The sequence below is a fragment of the Pteropus vampyrus genome, unplaced genomic scaffold, assembly GCF_000151845.1.
Source record: "Pteropus vampyrus isolate Shadow unplaced genomic scaffold, Pvam_2.0 Scaffold178, whole genome shotgun sequence".
NCBI classification, from domain to species: domain Eukaryota; kingdom Metazoa; phylum Chordata; class Mammalia; order Chiroptera; family Pteropodidae; genus Pteropus; species Pteropus vampyrus.
In genome coordinates this window covers 548482-558110 of record NW_011888959.1, presented here as the reverse complement: position 1 = coordinate 558110, position 9629 = coordinate 548482, and the positions used below count along the sequence as shown (strand labels likewise).

At 57.0% G+C, this 9629-nt stretch overlaps 1 protein-coding gene across 10 annotated transcripts in view; it reads left to right on the top strand.

Annotated features, from left to right (window-relative positions):
• The window catches only part of WDR20 (WD repeat domain 20), a 43445-nt gene extending 36128 nt beyond the window's left edge, over positions 1-7317 (top strand). For 4 of the 10 annotated variants that reach the window (XM_023537108.1, XM_023537107.1, XM_011370944.2 and 1 more), the window contains one exon: positions 5416-7317. In XM_023537108.1, coding sequence (XP_023392876.1) covers positions 5503-6690 — 1188 coding nt within the window. In that variant the 5' untranslated portion in view covers positions 5416-5502 and the 3' untranslated portion in view covers positions 6691-7317. The remainder of the gene's footprint in view (positions 1-5415) is intronic. The other 6 variants (XM_023537111.1, XM_023537110.1, XM_023537109.1 and 3 more) reach the window with 2 other exon arrangements.
• The last annotated feature ends 2312 nt before the right edge of the window (positions 7318-9629 follow it).

Here is a 9629-nt window from a genome sequence, read left to right as displayed (position 1 = left end):
AAGTAGGAAACTGAGTGCTCCCGAAGGCTTCTTTCTAGCAGCGATGCTTTAATGTGGTTACAGACTGATTTTTATTCTCGTTTCCTTTTAACTAGTTTAGTATAGTTAGAAAGTCTGGTCTGTTAATGCCGTTGATTGGTGGTTTGGGCGTGTGTTTGATTCTCACTGGGTTAATGTCAGTGGCCGTGGCAGTGGGACAGTTTCTTTGGCATCAGAGTGGGGAGCGTGGGGTGAAAGCGGGATGGGGGTGCGGGGGCCCCCTCCAGGGGAGGTGTCCTGACACACAGAAATGGCACATTTGATATCCAGATTTTTAAAAATGAAAGTGGTTATAAAAGTAGGCCTTTGGAGCATTTCGGAATTGACTGTCGCCTGGAGAGCCCATCGGCTGTGCCAGGCGAGCTCACAGAGACCGTCTCAGCTGCCTCATCTCCCCGGCTGCTCGTCTTCCTGCCCCACGGCGGGTTCCAGGAGCGGGGCTCCAGCACTCCTCAGCTCCTTGCCACCAGAGTGTCCCCGCTGGCGTCGGTGTTTCTCCTCGGCTTCTGGTCTCCAGCTGCGAGCAGGGGGCTGGCTTCTCCCCATCCCTCCCCCAGGCCTGCTCGTCCGTGCTTGCCTAAGGAGGCCTCTGCCTGCTCCGCCTGCCCGAAGCACGTGCCCTCTCGGAGCCTCACTTCCTGGTCTGTGAAACGCTCACCTCACAGACCTGTGTCTCGCCGAAGGGGAACCCGGTGCCCAGAGCGGGGCACCTGGCCTGTCGTGGACACTCACTCAGCGTCACTCATGAGATTCTGGGCCGTTTCTCTGCTTTTCCTTCCGCTTGCCTAGTTTTCGTCCTGCTCCTTGTTTATGAGGAGAGTTTTCAGGGTGTCACGCTCTCCTCTTCCTCTCTGACACCTTCCTCGGAGGGTGTCACAGAGCCGGCTCTCACTGTTCGCAGCTGATTTCCTTGTCTTCCTGGTCATTTTCATGAGCTGCCTACTGGATGAGGACACTTGGATTTCTCCCCAGCTTAGTCACACCCTGTCCCGTCTTTTTCTGTCGCCGCCTTCCTAGTCACTCAGACGCCCCGTTCTTCACCCCCACCTCCTCCTGCGCCAGCCTGAGCCATCGTTGAGCCCGTCAGGTTTAAGACTGTTTGTCCACGGACAATTGTCGTAGCCTAAGTGGTCCTTCCCAGCCCCGCCCCACGTTCCACGCTGCACCCGCTGCTGGGGGATCTCACATTATTCTGCCCCTTCCCTTTTCAGAAACCTGCGGGCCCCACTGTCTGCAGCATCACTGCCCGCAGGATACAGTGTGAGCCTCACAGACAATTTCAAGTTTTCTAATAGCCACAGTAAATACGTAAAAAGTAGGCAAAGTTAAGTTTTCATTTTAATAAGTCCAAAATATTATTTCAATATACAGTATAATCAGCATAAAAATTATGAACGAGCTGGTTTCCATCATTTTGTAGTCTTCGGAGTCCAGTGTGTATTTCACGCTTACAGCACAGTCCGCTTCAGACCATTCGCGTCTCATGTAAGTACCGCGGGCTGACGGATGGCGCAGCCGGAGCTCCGCCATCGCATTCCAGATGCCCGGGGCTGTGGGATGGGCCGCACAGGGCTTCACAGTCACAGCCCTAGTCCCTTCGCCTGGGACTCCATGGCCTTGAGTCCCAGCTCACAATTCTGGACCTAACTTCCTGCCCTGGCTCAGGTGCTGCAGCCAGGACGGCGTGCGCTTCCTGTCGCCCAGTCTGCCCCCCTGCACTGGTCCCTTCTGTCCCTCTGGGCTGGCTGGTGCTTGGTTCGCTCCCGCCTCAGCATCCCTGGGGGTGGGGGTCGTGTGCAGATGCTCTTCCCCACCTCTCGGCTGCAGTCGGCGTCCTTCCAGTCTTTGCTCGCCTGCCCTCGCTGCCAGAGGGACGCCTTCCTGGCCCTGCTGTTTGTGACTGATGGCACTGCAGTCCCGTCCCCGCCAGGTTTGTCTCGTCTCCCTGGTTGGTTGGTTCTCCACAGCACTCGTTCCCACCAGACCCTGGAAATGTCACTGTTTTTTCATCCCTCTCGAATGTAAATTCCAGGCAAGGGACGTCTGGTGTGTTTTAATCAGTGCTGTATCGGTACCTGGTGTATGCTGTGCATTCGATACAGAGAGAAAAAGTACTGAGCAAAGTAGTGCCCTGGTATCCATGGGAGATTGGCTCCAGAAACCCCCTGGAGACTGAGGGTGCTCAAGCCCCTTACTAAGCGGCGTAGTGTCAGCATGCGACTTCACCTCATCTCCAGATTACTTGTAATACCTAAGACAACGTACACGGCTGTTACACTGTATTCTTTAGGGAATAGCGACACAAGAAAAGACTGTACATGTTCAGTACAGACACAATCAGCAGCCACCGTGAACGTTGTCACCAGCAACAGAACTTCTTTTCCGATTATTTTCGATCTGCAGCTGGTCGCGTCTCGGATACGGAGGACGGGCTGGGCGTGAGTGGTGACTGAGCGGGTGAGTGAGTGGGTCTTGGCGCTTCCTTGACCTCGGACCTCGTTTCCTGGCGGGTGACATGGCGGTAACACCCACTTCGCTGTGGGGAGCCAGACCCTCTTACTCACGTTGTCGATGGGACTAGAAACGGTCTTATCCTCCATGGGAGAAAATTTGGCGGTCTGTAAAAATTGTAAATGCAGGTACCTTTTGACTTAGCTGCTCCGCTGGGAGTTTATCCTGCAGGTGATAATCCTGCGTGTGAAACCGCTGCATGCACAGGGTGGTTCATTGCTACATAAATGTCCGTCGGTTGGGGACTTATAAAACCAACTAAGTGCGTTCATAAAACCGAGTGCCGTGCAGTGTGAGGAGGGAATGAGGACCCCGTCTTCGTCCCATTGCGACCGACGGGCCGGGCGTGTCACCGAGCGAGCCACGGAGGCGCAGGCAGCGCGTGGCGTGCCCTTCAGTATGAAAACCGAGGGCGGGTGCGTTCGCTCCCTGTTCACACAGGGGGACGCTCTGCGGGGGGACAAGGAGCTGCTGGCAGCAGCTGGGGACGGGACCTGGCGTGGAGGGAAGGAGGGGGTCGAGGCTTTCTCCTGTGCCCTTTATGTGTCATCTGTTAGGAAAGCGAAAGCTTGCCCTGCAGGGTTCTCGAAGGGTTGAAGAGCGCGTGTGCAGAGCCCCGTGCCCCAGGCCCGGCGCACAGAGTAGGTCCTCAGATCGGAAGTTAGTGCTGCTGTTCTGATGGGGCGCCATGCACCCCAGCTGTGGCCGAGCCCCGGGTACCCCATGAAGCCTCTCTTGTCCCTGTGCCTGAGCGCACGACAGGAAAGCCGCTGGAGTGGAGCAGGTGAGAAGCCCTGCCCCGGAGCGCTGGACCCACGGTCCCTTTACGTATCTGGCTGCAGGCGCTTAAACTGGCCTGGTCCCCGAGTGCCAGGGAGTGGCTGAATGGCTGAGGGTGCGTGTAGGGACCCTGGCAGGGCGCAGAATACGGGCTCAGGTCTTCGTCATAAGGTACAATCCTGCGTCCACTTACAGCGTTCTCAGCGCATCTTCTCCATACGGAACGAAGTCCTTGGCTGTGTCTCGTCATCCCGGTAACATTTAGTTCGATGACGGTGCTGTGATAGTCGTCTTCGTACTTCACAGCTACGGGGCGACAGTGTTTTCACTTGACAGTATTATAATTTCGAGTTCTAATGGGATTGTTTTTGTTGTGTTTCTTTAAGCCAAAAATAAAATTTCTCCTAAGAATTTCCATAGTACTGGAAGTTTTTATATCTGTCCTTAAAACTTTCCACATATGGTAGAGTAACAGGTGACCCTGGAAGACTGAGATGTGACTTGGTTGCAGGGAACTGTGGGGTGCAGGAGCTGACGACCGGTGGGCAGTGAGCTGTGGTGACCCTTAGACATGGGACCAGCAGGCCAGTCACCCTTCTGGGGTCGGGAACGCGGGGGCAGCCTGGGCCTTCTGGGCGCAGCAAGGTCTGGTGGGTTGGGGTAGGCCCTCCTGGAACAACAGCCTCGACCTGGCTTCGCTAGCCACCTCTGTGACATCCTGTGGAAGAAATGGGGACAGGCTCGCGGACACCCCGCCCAAGCAGTGCTGGGCTCTTTGGCCGTTGGCGTTCGTGGCGATCAGGTGCCTTTTAGAGGTCACCAGGCAGACAGGGAAAGAAAGGCAGGGTGTGAAAATGCAGTCTGTGTCCCCGAGGCCAGCTTGCCTCGTCTGTTAATTTCAGAGGGCTAGCCGGACCATCCTATGGCTGTGACACTGCAGAGCAGCAAGCAGTGACACCCGCTGCTGAGTGACCTTGTCCAGCCGCGGTCCGCGAGCCCCTGGGCCCTCGTTTTCCACACCAGCAGCGTCGCTCGTTAATCTCTTTGAAAAAACCTGTGTTTTCATTTTCCGTAAAATGCGGCAGTCACAGGGCACAAAGCCGACGAGGCGGGAGGTGCCCTGCTTCTTGGCGGGTCAAGGAACCCCAGCCGGTTAGGGGCGGTGGCAGGTCCACGTGGTCGCCAGGGCACCAGCAGAAGCCGCTCGGCAGTGTGTGTCTGCGAAGAACTCGGGGGCTTCCGGATGGTGTCTGGCAGTGCGACTTTGGGCCCGGGCACCCTGGAGAGGGCCACCCCGGAGAGGGCCACCCCACTGTGCCCGTGGCCCCGGCAAGGCCTGCAGGTGGGGCAGGGGCAGGGGCTGTGCCGCCGGGCGGGTTACACGTCTGGCCTTCTCGTGCTTCTGGTTTTGGAGGCTGGACTCCTAGGCCGTGCCCACTGCAGAGATGTCGTCAGTGCAGCAGAAACAAACGGGCAGGGGGACGGCAGCGTTAGGCACCCGCTCCCGAGTCATCCTTGTTCATCGCTTAAACACCACCTTGTTCCAAAGGAGGTTTGGGCGAATCGCTTGTAACAGTGCACGCAGGACAGCGAATCTGAGTGAGGCGGCCTCGGTGCTGCCAGGGCTGAGGTGGCACCAGGCCATGTGTGGGAGCTGTGCGGGCTGTGGCGGGGGCCACACTGAGCAGCCAGAGCAGGGCCAGGTGACAGCCAGTACATGCAGAGGGGCCCGCGAGGCTGCGCGTAGGTGCCACGAAGCGTAGATGCAGGCCCTCCCAGCGTGAGAAGTGACGAGTGCCGAGGGCAGGCCCTCTGAGCAGCGTGCCCCAGCGCCTGCTGCGGCATCTGTCGAATGATTGACTCCCTCAGTGAAAGCCAGGGGCCTCACACCCGAGAGCAGTTCTAGAAAGTGATTCTGCAGGTGGCCGGAGCGCCCCTTGTGGGCCGGGCCGGGCCGGGCCGGGCACGGATGGGGTGTGGAGGGCCCGGAGGGACCAGCCCCCACCGAGCAGCCGAGCTCGCTTGCTGGAAAGTAGCCCTGTCAGCTGCTCCATTGTGATAACTTGTTCTCCTTTGTCTTCACAGAGACTAATAGACAAGTCACGCGTAACCTGTGTCAAATGGGTTCCCGGTTCGGAAAGCCTTTTCCTAGTAGCCCATTCGAGTGGGAACATGTACTTGTATAATGTGGAGCACACTTGTGGCACCACAGCCCCCCACTACCAGCTCCTGAAGCAGGGGGAGAGCTTTGCCGTGCACACTTGCAAGAGCAAATCCACGAGGAACCCTCTCCTCAAGTGGACGGTGGGCGAGGGGGCCCTCAACGAGTTTGCTTTCTCCCCAGATGGCAAGTTCTTGGCGTGCGTGAGCCAGGACGGGTTTCTGCGTGTGTTCAACTTTGACTCGGTGGAGCTGCACGGCACGATGAAAAGCTACTTTGGAGGCTTGCTGTGCGTGTGCTGGAGCCCGGACGGCAAGTACATCGTGACCGGTGGCGAGGACGACCTGGTGACGGTCTGGTCTTTTGTAGACTGCCGGGTGATAGCGCGAGGCCATGGGCACAAATCCTGGGTCAGCGTCGTGGCGTTTGATCCCTACACCACCAGTGTGGAAGGCGGCGACCCGATGGAGTTCAGCGGCAGTGACGAGGACTTCCAGGACCTCCTCCACTTCGGCAGAGACCGAGCGAACAGCACCCAGTCCCGCCTGTCCAAGCGGAACTCCACGGAGAGCCGCCCCGTCAGTGTGACCTACCGCTTTGGCTCGGTGGGCCAGGACACGCAGCTCTGCCTGTGGGACCTCACGGAAGACATCCTTTTCCCCCACCAGCCCCTCTCGAGAGCAAGGACACACACAAATGTCATGAACGCCACGAGTCCTCCCGCCGGCAGCACTGGGAACAGTGTCACGACGCCCGGCAACCCGGCGCCCCCTCTGCCGCGGTCCAACAGCCTCCCACACTCCACCGTCTCTAATGCCGGCAGCAAGAGCAGCGTCGCCGACGGGGCCATCGCGTCTGGGGTCAGCAAATTCGCCACTCTCTCACTACACGACCGGAAGGACAGGCACCACGAGAAAGACCACAAGCGAAACCACAGCATGGGACACATTTCCAGCAAGAGCAGCGACAAACTGAACCTAGTTACCAAAACCAGAACGGACCCAGCTAAAACCCTGGGCACGCCCCTGTGTCCCCGCATGGAAGACGTCCCCTTGTTAGAGCCACTCGTCTGTAAAAAGATAGCACACGAAAGACTGACTGTGTTAATTTTTCTCGAAGACTGTATAGTCACTGCTTGTCAGGAGGGATTTATTTGCACATGGGGAAGGCCTGGGAAAGTGGTAAGTTTCAACCCTTAATGCTGCACCAGAGCTAGAACTTGAATAGGTAGTGATTTTTTTTCTTGCGGGAGGGGCGGGGTGTACAATGAATGTGAATGACACTTCTTATTCTTAATGTAAATCTAAATGCATCAGAGCCATAATTTTGGATACTGCATGCCATGTAATTCTGAATCATTTGATAATTCACCTTAGAACGTTTAAAAAATATAATCAAACTAATTGCCAGCCAAGTCAGTCACCCTCTTGGGAGTCCCGGGGCTAGCGTTCCTGTGTTAGGCCGTTGCGATCTTCGGGAAGTTACGGCGGTGTGGGAAACAGTGACTCAAATGCTAAAATTAAAATTTCCGCTTTAACTGGAATATTCTCGCTTAACTCCTCAATTAGAATATTGTACACCTGATCAGAGTGTGTGTTCAGTACGGACGGCCATTGTCATTTATAGTCCGATTTTTTATCTTAATCATAAAATGTTTAGGAATCTATGAAATTTAACTTTAGGAACAAAGCGTTCAGCAGGGTTGATTGATATTATTTTTACATTGTTCTGGCAATCCACAGAAAGAGAAGAGCCTTAATTTTTAAAACCCATTTTAGTCATTTTATGACAATTAAAATTGTTTAATAAACATCTTTTTCAAAGAAGCAGTTTGTACCCTTTGATTGAGATTCTGTGCACTAAACAAAATGCCCGCGTTCCCCCGAGCTTGGCCACACTCGTCAGAGGCGCCTCGTGCCACAGAAGCCAAGACCTTTTGTGTCGAACGCACTTTGCTTATGTTTTTCTTCCCACGTGGAAAAGGTTTTGTTTGGGGTTGGTTTTTGTTTTATTTTGTTTCGTTTTGTTTCGTTTCGTTTTGTTTTGTTTGGGGTGGGTTTTGTCTAAAAGACACCGGGCCCTAGGCCCTGGCAGACTCCTCGGCGGCTTTATTTTGTGAAGACTGATGGAATCCCCGAGGACCTGGCTCTGTTTTCCCACCCAGAGGGGAGCACAAGTGCGGGTCACCCCCTTTCTTATTACCGTGTGGCAGTCGTGATTGAGGGGTCATTCTTGGACACTGATGCTGGCCTGAGCCCTGAGCTCTGTCCTCAGGGGCTCACCCTGGGCCCCGGTGGCCTGTGGCCACTTGGGAGCAGTGGCCGTGGAACCCCTGGGCGGGCGACCACTGCTCCCAGGGGGAAAGCCAGCGTTGGCTCCGGACCCCCGGATGCCGTCAGCTGTGTGAGGAGGGTCGTTCCCGCTTTTCACGTGGATGAGGTGGTTCTCTGAGCTCCCTGTTTTATATCACGATGATAAACAGCTTATTTGCTAACTAATTTTGGTCACGTGGGTTTGCTTTTGTTTTGCACACCTTTCTGATTGGACAGAGAGAGAGAGGTTTGCACTGGTTTGAGTGGTGAATGCGATTCAGCAGCAGCGAAGACCTGAGACGCCCGGTTCTCCGCCGGCCGACACGGGCCGACACGGGCCGACACGGGCTGACACGGGCCGACACGGGCTTACACGGGCCGACACGGGCCGACATGGGCCAACACGGGCCGACAGAGCAGCTGCCCTGCGCCTTTGATGCTGCCCTCTCAGAGGGCCCACCTGCTCCCCACCCCGCACGTGTCGCCCTGAACCCCTCGTGTTCCTTAGTGCGCGTGGCTTCTGTCCCTGTGATCGTGGTGGCCGTGCTCTACCGTGCGAAGACCAGGTGCCTTCCAGGTGCACCCTGCCCGTTTGTCCTCGGGAACATGACCATTCTGTGTGCCATTAGGCTGTGGCCCGTCCTCGTGGGGGCTGGCTCGGGTCTGGGGCGCCTGCCTCGTGGTACAAGGCGGGCGTCTGAGGCGCTGAGGACGCCTCTCAGAGTTCAGGACTTTGTTTTTGGCCTGAGCAAAGAGCGCCACTCCCAGGTAAGTGGCCCTCGCGGAGGCTCATTGTGCCCTTGGGTTCTGATGTCGCCAGGGCAGCTGTGGGTGCACGCTTCGCCACCCACGCTTGAGCAACCGGGCGCTGTCTGCAGCAAGGGAGGGGCTGCCTGTCGGTGGAGGGGCGGAGAGGACACGGTGTCCTTACAAACCGAGCCCTAAAACGTGCGGACAGACGCCTGCGCCTCATCCCCTCCACCCCTCCACCCCTCCACCCCTGCCTTTAAAAGCAGGGTCATGTCAAGTTTGGGATGCGGGCTTGGTCTCAGCCTCCTTCTTCCCGTGTCTCCCTTACCGTCTGCGGGCTCCCTGCCCGTGGCCGCCTGCCCTTCACGCCTGTCCCTTCCTTGGCAGCCAGCAGGGCCGTCTGCTGCAGTCGCAAGGCCAGGGGCCAGGTGTTCAAGCCCCGGCGCCAGCTGCTGGCAGCTCGGGGACCAGAAGGCACAGGAGAGGCGGCAGGCACCTCCTTGGTCCCGCAGACCTGGACGGGGGTGGGAGCCTACGGGTCCCGGCCTCAGATAGACAGCACAGTGCCACCAAGGAACCTGGGGGACACGAGTGTAGTTTTTGTCACCAAGCCTTGAGCTTCCTTATTGAAATCTTCAAAGTTCTGCAGCTTAAACATTGTCTCGAGCAAGAGTGTCCTTTCTGACCTGCTCTCTGGAACAAAAGCTGTGGAAGAGGAGGCGCCCACCGGGTCGTCAACTTCTTTGTCCCTCATGGGACGGCATCGACGAAAAGCACAGGCAGAAACAAAGTCCTCGGGTGGCCTGCAAACCCGTCCCCTCCCGGTGAGGGCCCGGCCTGCGTGCAGCCCTCAGAGGGCACGGCCCGGCTCCCTTCGGCTCGCCTGGCTGCAGTTCGCCAGTTCTAGGCCTGGGGACACCAGAAGCCAGGACTGTGCTGTGACTTAAGTGAGGCAGGCTCCTGAGCCCGCCGGCCAGCGGTCCCAGCCCTCCTCTGGGGGTCAGGGCTGGGCGTTAAGCACCCGCTGCGGGCTGGAGACCAAAGCCTGTGGAAAGCCATGCCTTCTCTTCAAAACA